This window comes from Sinocyclocheilus rhinocerous, unplaced genomic scaffold, assembly GCF_001515625.1.
Source record: "Sinocyclocheilus rhinocerous isolate Xijiao unplaced genomic scaffold, SAMN03320098_v1.1 scaffold564, whole genome shotgun sequence".
NCBI lineage: Eukaryota > Metazoa > Chordata > Actinopteri > Cypriniformes > Cyprinidae > Sinocyclocheilus > Sinocyclocheilus rhinocerous.
In genome coordinates, this window is record NW_015645070.1 from 2,291,654 (window position 1) to 2,310,760 (window position 19,107).

General features: G+C 36.6%; 2 protein-coding genes across 4 annotated transcripts in view; one reads left to right on the forward strand and one right to left on the reverse strand.

The window, feature by feature from the left end:
- Window positions 1–4,410, reverse strand: part of cdkn3 (cyclin dependent kinase inhibitor 3) — a 7,088-nt gene extending 2,678 nt beyond the window's left edge. The window contains exons 1-5 of one of the 3 annotated variants that reach the window (XM_016508642.1): window positions 4,394–4,410; window positions 3,976–4,061; window positions 3,836–3,891; window positions 3,413–3,457; window positions 2,038–2,260 (exon numbers count right to left, since the gene is read on the reverse strand). In XM_016508642.1, the coding sequence (XP_016364128.1) occupies window positions 2,038–2,260; window positions 3,413–3,457; window positions 3,836–3,891; window positions 3,976–4,052 (401 nt within the window). In that variant the 5' untranslated portion in view covers window positions 4,053–4,061; window positions 4,394–4,410. Of the gene's footprint in view, window positions 1–2,037; window positions 2,261–2,597; window positions 3,026–3,412; window positions 3,458–3,835; window positions 3,892–3,975; window positions 4,199–4,393 lie in introns of those variants that run through there. The other 2 variants (XM_016508640.1, XM_016508643.1) reach the window with 2 other exon arrangements.
- Window positions 4,411–4,540: 130 nt separating this feature from the next.
- On the forward strand, window positions 4,541–17,842 carry LOC107705440 (uncharacterized). The gene is made up of 17 exons (XM_016508738.1): window positions 4,541–4,590; window positions 4,768–4,997; window positions 5,270–5,335; window positions 5,978–6,022; window positions 6,311–6,475; window positions 6,558–6,643; window positions 6,727–6,863; window positions 7,887–7,934; window positions 8,014–8,113; window positions 8,211–8,349; window positions 9,834–9,938; window positions 10,141–10,221; window positions 11,491–11,636; window positions 11,775–11,963; window positions 12,784–13,423; window positions 13,911–13,987; window positions 17,617–17,842. Exons 4-17 carry the CDS (start codon window positions 5,981–5,983, stop codon window positions 17,702–17,704), a joined length of 2,043 nt encoding a protein of 680 aa, XP_016364224.1. The 5' UTR covers window positions 4,541–4,590; window positions 4,768–4,997; window positions 5,270–5,335; window positions 5,978–5,980; the 3' UTR covers window positions 17,705–17,842.
- Window positions 17,843–19,107: the final 1,265 nt, after the last annotated feature.

A 19,107-nucleotide genomic window follows, 5' to 3' on the forward strand; every position in this document is an offset into this window, starting at 1 on the left:
AAAAATGGTTCCTGCCCTCAGCAAATATGGCTCATTAAAATAAACAGATTTTACAAAAAAAATTTCAGTTTTGCACATTACTTAATTTAAAGCTACAAATGTTACTATTGTTATTAACTAAATGTTAATACTGAGTTTATGGTTTACTTTAATTAATAAAGAAAAACAACAAGTAATTTTGAGTAAAGTCAACAATATATATATAAAAAAAAAGTCAAATTAACAAAAATTTTTAGGACCCAAGCAGCTTAACTTTGAAACGCGCAATTTGTTGTGGCCATTTTAGAAAACCAGATCTCAGAAGAGGACTTCTCATCCACGGTGAAGGTAAGTAACTGTTAAAGGGGTCATATGATGCGATTTCAATTTTTTATTTCTCTTTGGAGTGTTACAAGTTCTTGGTGCATAAAGACGATTTGTGAAGTTGCAAAGACTAAAGTCTCAAATCCAAACAGATATTCTTTATAAAAGTTAAGAGTCAACCACGTCTACCTAAAACGGCTCGTTCTAACACGCCCCCACATATCTACGTCACTATGTGGGAAGATTTGCATAACGCCGCCCAAATGTTCACGCAAAGAAAGAAGGCGTAACTTTTATTCTCACTGTAGTATTGTTGCTTCCGCCATGTCGTGAAGACGCTGTGTTTCGTTGTGAAAGTCAACAAGCATACAACACAACACCACACATTACATACTCAGCACTTCACTGCACTCAAACACACAAGCATACAACACCACAAACATTATGTAAACAACATACTCAACTCTATACCACACACACACACACAAACATAAAACATCACAAATATATATATAAAAAAAAGAATGTTGATGCTTACTGTTATTTGTTACAGATTGTTTACTGTTTTTTACTTTTAGTCATTTTCAAATCAAAATCCTGTGTAATGGTAGAACACAGCATGCACCTTAACAACACACACACAAACACTAGTTTCCATGTTTTATGGGGACTTCCTATAGGCATAATGGTTTTTATACTGTACAAATTGTATATTCTGTCCCCTAAACCTACTTGTCACAGAAAATTTTCAGCATTTTTACATATAAAAAAAAAACAAAACTTAATTTCAGTATGATTTATAAGCTGTTTTCCCCACAAGGTCAAAAATTACTAGTATTACTATCCTTGTTGGGACATTTGGTCCTCATGATGTAGGGAATACCAGGTACACACACACTGTGCACTATTTCAAACATACTAACATTCAACTAAATTTCAGAACAAGTCAGACATGTTTCTACATCTGTAAAACAGCAGAAAATGTTTTAGGAGATGTTTAAGTTGCATTTGTAAAAAAACAAAAAAAGAAGAAGAAAATAAAGAAGTCATTTAATATTCACCAGTTGTCTGTTGTGTCTTCCACTCATTGTAATGTATAACTAATTTTAAGTAATTGAGCAGTACCTAGGTATTTTAAAATACATAAACTTAAAATTATCTATCTAAATGAGCTTAAAATTTATAATGGGGTGAACAAGACCTTTAGTGTAGAAATAACTTAAATTTATTAGTATAAACTACTTAAAATATTGTGTTACACCAGCTAATAAATTTGAGCAAAACCGTTCACTGGGATACTCAAACATTTAAGCATTGCCAACTAAAGATTTTTAGGCAACACTGCTTAAAATTCCATGCGAAATTTACTTAAGAAGAGGGATGCAAAAATGATGCACTATATTTTTAAGTAAATCTAGCATATTTTTTTCAGTGCAGTGGTGGCCAAAATGATTAGAAAAATAGTATTTTCACCAGCTAAAAATGGTTTTAAGTCAGTTATTTCTATTTTTGCTGTAGTGTGTCAGTAGGAAATATCAGTTTACATTTCCAAACATTCATTTTGCCATTAATTGTAAAAATCCAGAGAGATTTTTGTTTGCACAAGGAGTCTGACAACAGCCAGAATATATAAAAATGTTTCTGTTAAATTTGTTATAAAGGTAAACTGATCACATTTCTTTCAGTGGGGGTGGAGGAATATCTCTGAATTGAGTAACTAAGAGTATTTCTTACTGTATGACAGTCCTGCGCTGATTCTGCAGGCAGTCCTGCAGTTCTTCTAGAATGCAGCTGCATTGCGAAAGCTCTGGGGCGCCCCCGTCCGGGAAGGGGAGGTGGTGCACTCTGAGTCCATTCAGAGAATAAACCTCTAACAGACAGGGCACCCTGTAGCGCATCAGCTCTCCTCTGGTACAGAACACAAACACGTCCTCCACACCCTGATCACACATCTCAGCTACACACAAACACACACACCGACCAGACAAATCACAGTCAGGACATCAAGCTGTGAACCAAAGCAGTAAAAAAAAAAATATATGTATATATATCGTATTCAAGAAAACAAAAATATCCATAACATTTCCAAACACTGAAATGTATTAATATAACCACAAACAGGCCCTGCTAAATGCAAAAACAGCAAACCAAAACAGTAAAAATATATATGTATATATATTCTATTCAAGAAAACAAAAATATCCATAAAATTTACAAACACTGAAATCTATTATTATAACCATAAACAGGCCCTTCTAAATGCAGCATGGCATAGACTGAATAGGAAATTTTACCTGGTTTGTTGTTTTCTAATAACTCACTGCACAACATTTTTGGGGGGTTGGCACAAACCATACTTATGCAAATAAACTCATATGTCATGAAATGGAAATTGGGGTCTTTACTCCCCTATTGTGACATATCCAAATGAAACAGCTTCTTGAATAAGAAAAAAAGGTAGGACAAGACTCAATTTTGTCCACAAGGGAATTGACTGGATCGTTGTCATTTGGTAATTGCTGCAATGTTCATTACAATTAATTAAGAATTGTCCATTTTGATTTCATGAGTCTGGGTGTGTTTTTTTTTTTGAGGCTGAGAGGATGCCAAAGAACCTGTTTGTATCTGACTAATTTGACTACCTTTAGTTAACTGACAAGAATGTGTGCCTATATACCAGCGGTGGCAAACTCCGGTCCTGGAGAGCCGCAGCCCTGCAGAGTTCAGCTCCAACCCTAATTAAAACTCACCTGCCTGTAGCTTCCTAATAACCCTTCAGACCTTGATTAGCTTGTTCAGGTGTGTTTGATTAGGGTTGAAGCAAAACTCTGCAGGGCTGCGGCTCTCCAGGACCGACGTTCGCCACCCCTGGTATATACCATGGATTTTGATTAGTAACTGCGTTCTGGCCTCACCTTTAAAGGTTAAAAAGACATTTTATTTTGTTATTCTAATTATGCACGATCCTAAAGTTAGTTGCATTTTATTATATGAAATTAACATTGATTTTACCTTGCTCTTTCGCAAACCAATCAGAACAGACCTGTAACCAGGGCGAGAACCAATGATTTAAACCATTACTGTATGTGTGCGTGTCAGCTAGACTCACCAACATCTTTCTGCAGGTTTCTTCTGGTTTCTTTATATCTGCATCCTGAAATGAGCAGAAATTAGGGCTGCATGATAAATTAAAATAAAAGTGACATCATGTTATGGATTATTGCGATTATTCAGGGTGAACCACGGCACTGTGATCATTTACACACAAGTAGCTCATGATCCAGGGTTTCAGTTTGTTTAAAATTAGTATTGGTATTGTAATTTTACAGTTGTACTGTAAAATAGAGTTATTTTTAATTCTTATTATACTTTTTTTTTTTACAAGCATAGCAAACATGGAGCAACATTTAAATTATAAAAAAAACTTTGTCAATTTATTTCCCCAAATCATGCAGCCCTAGCAGAAATGTTTATTAATATTTATGAAATGAGCACACAAAACACAAAGAGACAATTCAATCATTCATTTTACCAGGTAAGGAACAAATGCCAAGAGACTGGGAACACTCCACCACTGACAGAGACAACCTGCAAAACACACACACCACAAATAACTCTCAATCTATGAATATTTCTCCAGCTGTTGAGTGTGTATATGTATGTTTTGCTTACCATGAGATCTGAAAAGGTGTGGCTTCCACTTCACCAAAGTCCTCTTCGTCAGATGAATCAAACTCACTTGTCTTCATTGCCCCAGTCTACCATAGACACAAGTGTAATGAAACCAAGATCATTAATCAACCCCGACACTGACATATGAGAGCTGAATGTGGAACTGCTATCCAAACAGCAGCTTGTTCTTATGGCTTTGCTTATCGTATGGGAGTGAGAAATTTAGATGATTTCAGTGTAAATGTATGAAAAATAAAAGTTTAATATGCTACGAGACATATAACAGGCTTATATATATTCTCGTTTGCATAACTAATTCTATTTACGCATTCGACGCCTCGAAGTTATTCAAAAGAAGCATTAAACTGCTACATAGAAACATAAAGTTATAAACAGAGAGATCAACAACCGAACTCACCGACACACCGCTCCGTACTGCGCACGCGCGGTTATTTTAAAACATACTTACAAGACTCGTCCAATCACATTGAACGTGTTTGAAAACCACGCCTCTTTTTGTATAAGACACGCCCTCTCGCTTAATGTGAAAATTAAATATTAATAAGACGTACGCTCGTTAATTTTTTCAGCCTTTTCGGAGTGGGCTACTACAATGTACGTATTTATTTAGAGGTGTAGCAGACAAGTAATATCTGGGTTACTGAATAAAATATTTTTGACCCAAGTTAAAATAATCACAAAAGCACTTACAGAGCCCCTAGCAATCTCAATTCATTCTAGACCTCTGATATGTGAGTGGAATAATAAACTGCTCTTTTGCTGACTGTGCAGGAGCGCGTGAGTGAACGTTCCCGAGACACCGGACGGCGCGCGCAGTCCGTGTTCCGTTCCTCCTCTCCTACCGCAGTCAGACAGACGCAGTGCACGACACCAGATATACCGGACACCGGAACACGAGAGCGCAGGGAGAGAGTGAACTACAAAAACATGAGGCCGTCACTATGTCACAGAAATGGAATAACATTTAAACTTAAAAATAAATCTTGAAGATTTTCTCTCTGGTGAGTGAGCGCGCGCTGCGCATACGGTCAGTTTTCTTACTATTAGTATTATTAATAATAATAGCCTTAGTTTGATTATTAAGATTTGTGTTTATGAATAGGCTGCTGCGGCATTTTTGGAATTACTTTTGTGTCGTTTTCAGGCTGCTACTTGCATGTTTGATGAGCTACTTAGTCTTACAGGCTTTTCATTTAAGACTGTTTTAGAAAAGTGAAGATTATGGAAATACATTTGAGAAACATTTATTAATATTTTTCACTCTCTGTTGTAGGGTGGAGCTCTTTGGCAGGTATCTTTTCCCCCACCTGGGATTCGCTGACAGGGCGACCAGCTCTAGGTAAAAACATAAGCGCGCCTTGGATTCACATTTAATAGAAACAGTATTTTTATACGGAGCTGATGATACATACAACACTCGCACAACCCCTGCGTTTTACATGATCTTTACAACATTATTTATTATGTTTGTTACGTTTTGTTCTCAGGTAATGGGTGGTTTCAGGTTTTCTTATTCGTGTGATGACAAATTTGGTTAAGATGATCATGGATAGCTTTCTATCTTTGTAGTGACTAACTTGTTAAAAAATTGATAAGATGATCATAAGTTACTATTCTTGTAATGACTAACTTGTTAAAAATGGATAAGTTGATATTGGCTTACTATTCCTTTGGTGACTAACCTCGCAAAACAACATACAATGGATAAGATGATCATAGTATTCTTGTAGTGAATAAAACACATAAAATGGGCAAGACGATCATAGGCCTAGTTTACTATTCTTGTACAGTGACTAATTAAAAAGATTAAATAAGATGACCATGGCTGCTAAGCAAGCATCAGACAAGAACTGAACTGTTGTGCGTCTTACTACACCAACATAAATCTCCGCGGTCGGTCACCTCTCAAAAAAAGCATCTCAACAGAGAATGTTTACAAGCCTTTGAGACTGTTAAATGATGTTTGTTTATCCTCACACAGAAAATGAAATCTCATGAGGGAGAACTGGAGAGAGAGATCTCTAAGGTAACTAACACACACAGACTTTCTTCAACAGGTTTGAGAAATAACAAGAAACTTATATAAGCATTGTAAACATTATATGTCTGTTTAAAATAAATTTTGAGTTGGTGTGTGTAATTACTTGTGATTACTAGGCCTGAAAATGTCATGGAAATTAATGCAAGTATAAAATCATGGACATTTCTAGCTATTTTCAGTTCTAAAATATTAAATTGGAGAGAAACTGTTCTTTGACAGTGCAAACTGCATAAAATGATTTAAAATCAGTCTCATTTGATATGTTGTGTTCAGGTTCAGGGCATGGTGTGTGAGTTGCGGGCAGGGTTTTCTCATGCGCTGCTGGAGCTGAATCAGATTCAGCAGGGAGACACTGAGCTGCAGAGCCAGCTGGAGGACACAAGACATGGCTGCAACAAGCGCGCCCTTCACCTAGAGAGTCTGGTGCTGTCCCTCAAGGTGAGATCACACACCTGTCTAGTAAATCTGTTCTGGAGCCTATGTGTTTGTCAAAGTTATGTTTTTGTGTCTGTCTCTTTAGGAGGAGCTGGAGGAGGTACGTTGTCAGTTTCGTCAACTCTGTGAGGCACAAGACAGAAAACCACCAGAGAATCCAGGAATAGAGAAGTAAACACACACACATGCACAAATTTAAAGTATGACTGAAACTGTTATAGTGCGTGTGTTGATTTGTGTATGTGTGAATGCAGTAATGGCGTGGATGACAGTAGCGGACAGAGTAATGGTGCTGCAGAGGCTCCTCCCCTTTCACCTGTGGGCGGAGATTTCCTCATACACTGTTACCTGCAGGGATTACAGGTGTGGCAATGGGCCAGACAGAATACAGGTGAGCTTTCACTTTTTGGGTAAAAAAAACAAACAATTAAAAACATTAAAAACAAAAAAAAAAGGGTTTCAAAGTACAAGTTTTTGAAAACAATACAGACTACAAAAACACACATTTATGAAAACAATGATGTCATGTGCATGCAGATGACCTGTTCAGTCTATTGGAATGCATAAGTTTGTAGGTGCATAGTGTTTTGTTTTTTTTTGTTAAAGTGACATTGCCAACTACTGGCATGGCATGCCTAATACAGCATTTTTAATCATTTTCGCGGATCTGTGAAAACTGGGACCATTTTGACAACATTGTCGTCTGTATACGTAACTTTTCAAAAACATAAAGGAAAGACTTTTCTGTTTTTAGTATAATCGTTGTTGTGTAAACATACCCTAAAATATATCATATATTTAAATATATGTTAAAGTTACACTATGTAACTATTTCTGTTCGAAATTAACAAAATGTTAATAATGAGTGAGAACAACTTAAAACCATCCTCCAAACAGTGTTTCGTCCTTAAATCCCTATGGTAAGCCTATAATAATTGTTTGTATTTTAGAGTTGTTGGGATGAATTTCCCAATTAAAGGCATACTTTCATACTTCTTCTGTGCGTTTTTTCTTGTTTTTGCTTTGTCTTCCTACTGTTTTCATATTTGCTAAAGGTAATTACTGAACAGTAGTCTGACCAATAGTGTGGAGGCATTGTACATAATCAACCAATCACGGCATGTGACCTAGAGAAAGTAGTCAAAAGCAATGCAAATATGCATATACATATATTACACTGTAATCCTCATTATATATATATACATATAATGCATATACATATAATTTATGCATATACATATAGTTTTATCCTTCAGCCACTAGATGACCAAAAATGACATAGTGTAGCTTTAACATATTGAAAATGTTAAATAATAAATAATATGTGGTAGAAAGAAAATGTGGGGAAGTAAATTATAGTAAAAATCCTTAAAGTGTGCAGTCACAGTACAGCTGATTTTGTTTACTGTTTCAGGTGCAGATTCTCTTTCCTGCCATGTACCACACAGCTGCCTGCGGCGGGGTAAATAATCTGTTCTCAAAGCCTTTTAACTGCTCAATATTCACCTGTGGATCCTCATGTCTCTGTCTCTTTGTGTCAGGCAGGAGGCGGGGTGTGGTGGAGATGCTGTTGCGGTCTGAACGCGATTATGTGTCTAGTTTGAATCAGCTCTATGAGAAATACAAATCTGCTGAGCAAAAGTAGAGAACTACAATCATTATCACTATTTCATGTCATCTCTTTATCTCTGTCTGTACCACACACTATAACAAGTGTATTTGTGTGCTTCTGAGACAGTGTGGCATTTGTAAAGCATATTGATCAGATGCTACAGCGCCACCTGCTCTTCCGCAACACCCTAGAAGAACGACTGACCATGGATGAGAGAAGCTGTGCTGCAGGGGATGCTTTCCTCAACCTCACTGGACAGAACAATGTAATGCCATTTACTACTAAAATAATCATATGTAATCCTTTATTAAATGAATCAAAAGTGACATTGATTAAAGACTTTTAGATTATTACAAAAAATTCTAATATAGAATGCCGTTTTTGAACCTTCTATTCATCAAACAATCCTAAATTAATATCATATTTTTACAAAATTGTGAAGCATTGATAATAAATGTTTCTTGAGTAGCGAATCAGCATATTAGAATGATTTCTGAAGGATAATGATGCTGAAAATTCACTTTGTCTTCCTACTGTTTTCATATTTGCTAAAGGTAATTACTGAACAGTAGTCTGACCAATAGTGTGGAGGCATTGTACATAATCAACCAATCACGGCATGTGACCTAGAGAAAGTAGTCAAAGCAATGCAAATATGCATATACATATATTACACTGTAATCCTCATTATATATATACATATAATGCATATACATATAATTTATGCATATACATATAGTTTTATCCTTCAGCCACTAGATGACCAAAAATGACATAGTGTAGCTTTAACATATTGAAAATGTTAAATAATAAATAATATGTGGTAGAAATTAAATGTGGGGAAGTAAATTATAGTAAAAATCCTTAAAGTGTGCAGTCACAGTACAGCTGATTTTGTTTACTGTTTCAGGTGCAGATTCTCTTTCCTGCCATGTACCACACAGCTGCCTGCGGCGGGGTAAATAATCTGTTCTCAAAGCCTTTTAACTGCTCAATATTCACCTGTGGATCCTCATGTCTCTGTCTCTTTGTGTCAGGCAGGAGGCGGGGTGTGGTGGAGATGCTGTTGCGGTCTGAACGCGATTATGTGTCTAGTTTGAATCAGCTCTATGAGAAATACAAATCTGCTGAGCAAAAGTAGAGAACTACAATCATTATCACTATTTCATGTCATCTCTTTATCTCTGTCTGTACCACACACTATAACAAGTGTATTTGTGTGCTTCTGAGACAGTGTGGCATTTGTAAAGCATATTGATCAGATGCTACAGCGCCACCTGCTCTTCCGCAACACCCTAGAAGAACGACTGACCATGGATGAGAGAAGCTGTGCTGCAGGGGATGCTTTCCTCAACCTCACTGGACAGAACAATGTAATGCCATTTACTACTAAAATAATCATATGTAATCCTTTATTAAATGAATCAAAAGTGACATTGATTAAAGACTTTTAGATTATTACAAAAAATTCTAATATAGAATGCCGTTTTTGAACCTTCTATTCATCAAACAATCCTAAATTAATATCATATTTTTACAAAATTGTGAAGCATTGATAATAAATGTTTCTTGAGTAGCGAATCAGCATATTAGAATGATTTCTGAAGGATAATGATGCTGAAAATTCAGCTTTGCATCACAGGAATACATTACATTTTAAAATATATTAAAATAGTAAACAGTTATTTTAAATTGTAGTAATATTTTACAATATCTGTTTTTATACATTCATTGTTTGTCCTTATGCAGACGTCTTTCTCTGATGCATATCTTGGATACGTGGCCAGTCTGGGAACTCTCCTGAGAACAGAGATCAGTACAACTTCACCCCACAGCAATTCACAAAATGCACAGGCAAGAACTTCCTTTTCCATGTTATGAAAGATGCTTAAGCACACAGTGATGACTGTTTTGTGTCTAGCTCAGCAGTAGTAAAAGTGTTGCAAATGAGCCTACAGCAACCAGGTCCACTTACATCTAAATTCACATACAAGTCTATTGATTTTTACTTTTGCATAATATTGGTTTCATGTGTTTGTTTATGTTTTTCGGCTAGGAGGAGAAAGAGAGCTTCAGATTGCTTTCACTACTATTCGCTCCTGTTTCCCGCATCCACACATACCTAAACATCATACAGGTGAGTCACATACTTGAAGAATAAACTTGATAAAAAATAAATGAAAAATATGTTCGCAGTAACACACACACAATGCTTGTTATTTTGATGAGTAAAGGTGTGTAAATCCTTCAGTTGAGACTATTCTAGATTCATGAACTCCTGCATTACCAGTGATGTGTTTGTTTTATGTAAACAGCAGAGATTTTCATGTAAAAAGAAGTGATTGTAAACTCTGGGTCTGACTGGATCATGCATGCATTGTAATCATTTAAAAACATTTTATAAACTTTTAAGTATTTATTAATAAAAAGATCTGATTTATGCAGTCATGAATGCTATAGTAGCTGTCACAACACACCCTACTGTGACTTACAATAGCTATTATTAATTTCTAAAATCTAATATATATGACCGTTCAAAGGTTTGGGGTCAGTAAGGTATTTTAATGTTTTTGAAAGAAGTCTCTGATCAGCAATATTGTGAAATAATTAAAAAATCAGTTTTGCCCCCGTATGTTTTAAAATATAATTTATTCCTGTGATGGCAAAGCTTAATTTTCAGTCAGTTCTTCCTATTAATATCAATGTTGAAAACAGTGGAAACTGTTGATGAATAGAAATTTCAAAAGAGCAGTTTATTTAAAATAGAAATATTTTATAACATTATAAAATGTCTTTACTGTCACTTTTGATCAGTTTAACGTGTCCCTTAATATTAATAGTATTAATTTATTTTTTAAAAAGTACTATATACATTGTATTTGTTGAGCTTCCATTATAAGTATATTACTGCAAACATTAGTTTTTGTTTTGTTTTTACTAAGAGACGAGTCTTAATCATTTTCTATGGTGATCAACAGCATGACATAGACATAGCCGAATTCAAGAATCTTTAGTTTTCAGTCAGTGCTGTACAGTAATGTATAATTCTGACTCCAGCTGATGTTGTTAAATTTAGGTCAAGAAAAGTAGAAATATGGAAAATATTGTGACGCTAGACATGACACGGGGGTTGTAGCCTATGAGACGGCAGTGAATGCTACAGCACAGTCGAGCAAGGTCCAGATGGCATTACTGCATTGCTGAACTCATGCCACCTTAGTCTGCTTTGCACACTGCTGCACTACTGTCTGAGACAAGTAGTGCAAGTTCAAGTAGTCCAAGCATTTCAGTGCATACAGTATACATTATCTTCCTAAAATGCAGTCTTCTGTTTTCTAAGTGATTTTAAATTTCAGTGTTGCAACAAAAGACACTGCATCTCTACTGCTCTTCCTATTTCCACCAGGCCTTGTTACGCAGTTCTGGTGCTGGACATGCAGACTGGTGTTCACTACAGGAGAGCGAGCGGTTGCTGTGGGACCTCTGCACAAGCTGTCACATGACCTTGGCGAAGGCGGGGCCATGCGAAGAGGGGGTGGGGCCTGAACAAGGGTCAGTCCAATTATTTTGCCCGTTTGCCTGTCATGTAAAGCTTCAATAAATGTGAATTTTATGAAGAGCTCTTCTGTTTAACTGGATGAAACTGGCTTTTGTGGCAGGTGGTTGATGCTAATTTTAGTGTGTCTGCAGTTTGAGAAGCAGGTGCTGTGCCGAGAGCCCCGATTGTGGCCCTTCCGCTTTTACCAAGTACTGTGCCAACATTAATGCGGATACAGCCAGCTTCACAGCAGGCGCAGGCATAGACAGCACTGTACACCAGAGGAAATGCTGTCGTGTTGGCATCTCACGGACGCTACCTCGGCCCAGTGGCATTTTAAGGTAATCCAGCATGTAATACAGAAATTAGAGAGAGAAAAAAAATCAAGCAATTTCAATCTGATTGCAAATGATGCAGATCTTAAATAATATGTAATTCCCATATAAACATTTAAATGTAGCTACTTTCATAATTGAATACAAATATATTATCAGTTGAACACACTTAGAATAAATCCAAGAAAAAAATGGTTGATTTATGCACATTTTTTCATTTTTCAATTGTGATTACTAGACCTGGAAATTAATATAAGTTTTAAAATTATGGGCATTTATCAGTTCTAAATTATTAAATTTGCTTCTTTCCAGTGAATTGTTGTTGAAATTGTTCTTTGACAGTGCAATCTGCATAAAATGGTTTAACAAATTAAATAATTAATAATTTAATAAATACATTTTAAAATAATTTATAGTTTTAAGTAATTTCTTTTTTTTAAGCTGCTTTAATGTATGAAAAAAGTGCCATAAAATTTGAAGCAACTGTAACAAATCTAAATATATTAAATTTAAATGTAGCTAAAATTTAATAAATATATTAAAAATGTCATCTTCATAATATCAGAGTATAAGCATGTCTTAATAAATATATAGCTGCTTTTAGAAGTTTTTTTTAAATATGAAACATACATGGATAATTCATTCACAATAAGATCTAAAACATATATAAAAAAAACAAAAAAACATTGTAATTTCATGTTGACTTGAAAAATCCCTCATTTAAACTATGTTTGTACTCAGCAGTCAGATTTAATATAATTAGAGTTTACTTTTTAAAATGTAATTTTATTTTTAACATTTACTAAACATTAATGTCTCCCCTCAGAAACGGCTGTGAGCATATGTGTGATCTGCCCCCTGGTGGCTGGACTGCAGAGTACATGTGGAATGGCAGCGCAGGGCAGAGCCACACGGGTCCCATCTGCGTACCCTTCCCTCGTAATCCTAAAGAAGCCGGCTGCTTTCGGAACCCTGTGCCACCTGTAGGTGTCGGGGGAAACCTCACTATTGCTGCCAAGAGTCAGAGCTCCTCGGCTGGTCTGGCAGTGCGTGTGTGTGGTTCCCCGGGGCTCGATGGACGTGTATACACCTCTGAACTGTACCCTCCGCCGCATCGTCTCGATGACGACTGCGACGTGGCCGACGCATCCATTTTTGACTTCTCTTCTGTAACGACCTCTAGCCCAGATGAAACTCTGAATCGGCTCAGGGGAGCGGAAGCACGTGATGATGAGGATGATGATGAAGAGGACAGCGAGGTTCCAGTTCTCCTCAAACCTTCATACACTCACAACGCTTCAGCCGTGCAGGCAGGGGGAGGATTATGCATGGCGTGGCAGATTCCCAAACGGGCTCCTATTCCTGCTGAGGTTCGCATTGGGGGGCAAGGAAAAACACGTGCCCCAAAACCACACAGAATCCCCACCAGTGCCTTCCGGCCGATTTGGGACCCGACTTACTCACAGGTTTGAGACATCACACAAAAATTACCACATTCTGAATCACTATTTTGTCCCCCTGATGTCCACTTATAATGTTGGTCAAACTGTTTTGCACAAAAAACATTGGCTGCATCTGTAGGTACACCTTTAGTAATTGCTTCATGACTGTTAAAAAGTATGTTCTATATAGCATGAATGTGTAGTATGAATGTAATCTGGACATACAACATTTGTCATGTGACCTACCAGCATTAGTTATGTCAGCTGCTGTTCACAAATCCTCTCCCGTGGTCTCATGGGATAGTAATGTGTCCATTGGATGTCACTTCAGAATAACACCAGAAGTAGTAAGACATCCAGGAACTTTTCTCCTGCTGTTTTATGAAAACTATGAAGTCAGACATACTACTCTTTTCACACTGTTTTTTGCATAAGTATGTGATTTCGGATGCAGCCGCTGAAATATCACATGAACCATTACTAAGAAAAACACTCACCTTCTCTCTTTCAGGGTGATGCAACTCCTGCAAAAGAGAACTCTGTGTCTTTCAGCTCAACCAATCAGATCATTAATCAGCAGCAAGAGCGGTAAGGGGCGTGCATTCTTCCTTGATGGCCTGCCAAAATATGCAGTATACAACAGAACATTTAATAATCTCTGTTATAAAACAGTTAAGCGTTTATGTAAATTTGTATAAAAATTTCTTTCCACAACAGTGAGATTATAATTCCTGTCATTCAATTTGAACTAAAGGCCACTTGTATAGCATTTGGCACTTTGTGTTAATTTAGGATGCTGATGCCATCCATTTATGTAAAATACTTAAAATCATACTTAAATCAATTAACTACAAATTTAACTACAAAGTATTTTTAAAGGGGACATGAACTGCCTTGTTTATTATTTTGTAAACTTTTGTTACCAAGATTTTAACAAAAAAATATGATAGGCTATTTTCTGTCCTGTTTTTAGACTCAGAAGTAGGGGTGTGCGATATGACGATTTTTTATCGTGGACGATAAAAATGTCTTCACGATCTGCTTTTGAAGAAATATTGTATTATTGTGGTATAGCGCACATTCTATCAGCTGCAGTTCTGGCACCTCTATCTCAATATATACTGTACAACGCCACATACATTCACATCTAATTTTAACTCGATGATAGAGTTACTCTCACAGGACACTGCACTTATTTGCAATCACAAAAGTACATTATTTGCATCTGCTTTAAAGCCTTACTGGTTAAAGAGATGGTTGATTGCAATTTCACTTTTTTAACGTTAGTGTGTAATGTTGCTGGTTGGGCTTTAAACAATATCTGCAAAGTTACGACGCTGAAAGTTCAATGCAAACGGAGATATCGTCTTTTAAAGTTATGGCAGTTTAATGCCTACAAAAATGGCTCGTAAGGACTACAACGAGCTACTTCCCGGGTTTGTGACGTCACAAACCCAGAAATTTACATAAACCCCGCCCCCGGGAACATGCAACAAAGGGGGCGAGGCCATGTTGCGCTGCTTTACAAAAGAGGAAGAGTTGTTGCCATACGGTCAGTGCATGCATTAAAAATATATATTCATATATGAATCGTGATTCTGTCTTCTAACGATTGTAATGGATTCACAAGTTTCACAATCAATGATCTAAAGCAGCGGTTCTTTATCCTGTTCCTCGCATCCCCTGCTCTGCATCTCTCTCTCTCTCATTCAGATCATCAGCTCAGCTCCAACAATGAACTGTTCCAATTATACACTTTATGTGTATAGACAGATATTTTTCACATAGCTATGAGAAGCGTTAAACATGGTTGCCGTGCTGTATTAAAGCTTTAATCAGGATAAAACCGTATATTAAAAGCTAACATAAGAAGTAGCATTTACAAATAACAGTGCGTCTAAAAGTATGAGACAACAACAAACAAAAAACATACCATTTGAGCTGTGTGCTTGCACTGGTTCTGTGCCATCCTCTTCATTAACCTCTTCACTCTGCATCTCATTTGGGCTCAAATTGATAAGCAATATTGACAGCGTCATTGTTTACAACCGGAGCACATGCCGCTGAGGTGAGGGGCATGACGTTTAGACGTGCACTGGGCTGGCGGTTAAGCGAATCACAACCCAACACACTGGACTAGCTAACCGATCAGAGCCCATCGCGTATTTCTGAGGGAGGGGCTTCATAAAAGCAGGAACTAATCGGAGCATTTATCAGAGAAGGGACAGAGCGGTGTAGAATAAAGGTAAATTATGTGAAAAATAACGCGTTTTTTAAAAACGAAGCATTAACATGTTAGACTGCACCCCATAAACACAATCAAGCCTAGAAAAAAAACAGTCAACCACCCCTTTAAACATTTCATTCACGTGCTGTTCTGACGTGCTTTTTCGGAGCACCTACACCCCAAGCGCGTGAACTAAACAACCTGTCAAAAAGAGCGCCTGATTACTGAACTAAGTTATCTTTTGCGCTAATACCGTCAAAACACAAAAGCTTTACATATAGACTCAGTTGGTTACGTCTAAAATGAAAGTAAACAGTTGAGAGAAAAACGGATGCATGCCTGTATTTTAGATGCGCGCAGGTCTTAAAGGGACAGTACTAAACATGCAGCCGACTGTCATTAAAGGGATAGTTTTAATCGATTTGATAGTTTAAGGTTATTTTTGTATTATTAGTTTGATAGTTTAAGGTTATTTCTGTATTATTTACTCACTCACGTTGTCCCAAATCGGTATTAATTTCTTTCTTGTGCTGAACACAAAAGAAGATATTTTAAAGAATGTGGGTAAACAAACAGTTGCTGGTCCACACTGATTTTGATAGTGGGAAAAAAAATACTATGGAAGTCACTGTGGACCAGCAACTGTGGTTTTCCACGTTCTTCAAAATAGCATTTATGTTCAGCAGAAAGAAACTCATTCAGGTTTAAAACAACTTTGAGTGAGTAAACGATGGTATAAAAATAAAACACTATGACAAAATTGACAGACAGATGACAGAATTTTTTGGGTGAACTTATTCCTTTTATGCTAATAAAACAACAAAAATGCACAGAAAAATCGCTCACCATTCTTGACTGAAAAACTTTAATAGAGTTGCTTTAATAGGAATCAATCTATATAGCGTTTTATTTTCATATTTGTTCATTCAGTTTCTTGAATGCCCCTGCTAAATACATCGTACCTGAAAATAAAGCATTGTTTGTTTTATTTGTATATTATGTGTATTTGTAATGTGTATCGTTGTTCTTATTTTTAATAACAAAGATAAAATAATGACAAAGATTTTTATTTTCGCACACTTTGGCCTAAATATCCGCCATTCTTTTTTATATTTTGTTACCTTGAAAGGCTTTGTCTTTATAATAGGGAAATTTGCTTGCAAAAACTTGCAAAATAGTAAAACCAACATGACAAAGAATCGTGATATTTAAAAAAAAAAATGTGATATGATATTTTTGCCATATCGCCCACCCCTACTCAGAAGTAAATGCCCACTGCTATGATTGGCTAACAGTTGTGTATGTTTGATAGCCTACATCCTTCACAGATGGACGCTGCAGTGATTTAGGTTAAAAAATGCATAAATACTCAGTACATATAAAAGGAGCTATAATAACAGACAAAGCAATAGTACCCACATAAAAACAGTTACTCACACTTGTGATGCGACATTACTGTCAGATCCAATATTGTCAGCGCAGCATAATTTTTTAGTTTCAATCTTTCTGAAAATCCTGCGTCAAAAATCCGCGATAATTAAAGTGAACAAAGAACCGAGTTCGTACTGCAACAGTCTGGATATTCATTCAAAATAAAGTTCATCCACTCTTTCCTGAAGTTGTGATCAGAAGAAAGGCAATGAAAACACTGTTCAAATAATTGGCAATTCAAAATTCAAATAATTGGCTTGGATTACAATTCTCTAGCATCATCCTTTTTATTGTAATTGCAGTTTAGTTTTTGTTTACCTCATTTTTGATACATATTCAACAGCACTTACCTCTAAGCCTGCAAATATATCTGAGATAACAGTTATCTACATGTCATCTGCAGAGCCAGTAGTATGCCATTCTGAACAATTTCTGAAATCCAATAAAACTCAAACTGTCAATAAAATTATGTGCAAAGTTATCTCTGTGCTAAACGTAAAACTGTGTGATGCCAGTTAAGGGCACTCCAAAGTAGTAATGTGTGTATGTGTTGTTTTAGATCTGCATATAGAGGGACTGGAGTCCAGCGGGCTGAAGCAGTGTGGCATGACAGTGAGGACAGCGAAGGACCCTGCAGTACAGTCTGACACAAAGTAGTGCAACGAATCATACACAGGGAACGTCTCTACTTCATCCAATGAAATAACTGGAATCTTTTTTTTAAATCTGAAATTACAAATGACAACTTCTTCTCACTGTGAACTAGTGGTGCAACGGATCACAAAACTCACGGTTCGGATCATTTTTCGGATCAGCAAAAAAAATAAAAAATAAAAATTAGTGAAAGCTTACTTTAAGTACTTCTATACCACAGAAAAACTACTAGCTTTAATAAAGTTAGTAATAAAACAAGAACAATTACACAAATTACAAGCATATATGAATACAACAAAACACAGTTACAAATAAAGTCAGTAACAGTAGAATTCAGGTGCAGAAATGTAATAATTAAGTGTAAAATAACACAATAGTGCTCACTGCACAAGTTAAATACAGATTAATCTTTGTTAGAGCTGTGGTGTTATTTGATTAGCAGACAGAAACAGGTATTTATTGGCTGCGGTCTCTTTAAAACCAAATGCACGGACCTAATACTGACACACATCCGTTTTTTTTTCTCAGCTTTTTACGTTCACTTAAGACATAACCGACTGTGTTTACTAGAATACTTGCCAAAACGGGTAGGTTAAACTTAACAGTTAATCCGCAAATCACATGCGTGCCGAACCGTGGGGCCTGGTCCGTACGGATCTCGGATCATCTACGATCCGTTGCACCCCTACTGTGAACTGACATGAAGCACCACCTCACAACCAGGCCCGGATTAAGAACACATAGGGCCCTGGGGCTATAGCAAACCCAAGGGTCCCCATAGTTGCCTATCTTGGTGCCACAACGTTTTCTACCACAGGAATATATATTTTTTTAATCAAATCTCCAACACACAGAGATACAATGAGTATGCACACTAAATATTCCAGGCTACAACACATTAAAATAATAAATACATTAACACCAGATATATGAAGTCAAAGCAAACAGGTTTCCAGAAGCAGCAACAACTGTTAAGCATATACAGCTCCCTTAAGGAGTTTACGTTAAATAGTTTTATTATTAGAAGGTCTTCTTTCTGGCCCTAGAAGAGGAGAATCATCAGGGCTGGGCTGGTGCTTAAATTCAGCCCATCTGGCCCACACAGTCCCCCATAAATGTTTGCTGGGGTTACGGCAGTTGGAATAAATAAATTTATTAAAGGGGTCATATGACATTGCTAAAAAAGAACATATTTTGTGTATTTGGTGTAATGAAATGTGTTTATGCGGTTTAAGGTTCAAAAAACACATTATTTTCCACGTAATGTACATTATTGTTGCTCCTCTATGCCCCGCCTTTCTGAAACTCGTTGATTTTTACAAAGCTCATCGGTCTGAAAAGCGAGGCGTATGCTGATTGGCCAGCTATCCAGTGTGTTGTGATTGGCTGAATGCCT

Bases quoted from the DNA above. Each gene is read 5' to 3' on its own strand.
- LOC107705440 (XM_016508738.1), top strand. From the start codon at position 5,981: ATGAAATCTCATGAGGGAGAACTGGAGAGAGAGATCTCTAAG. The intron at 7,935-8,013 runs GTAAATAATCTG...TCTTTGTGTCAG, and splicing joins ACACAGCTGCCTGCGGCGGG to GCAGGAGGCGGGGTGTGGTG. The intron at 10,222-11,490 runs GTGAGTCACATA...TATTTCCACCAG, and splicing joins CATACCTAAACATCATACAG to GCCTTGTTACGCAGTTCTGG.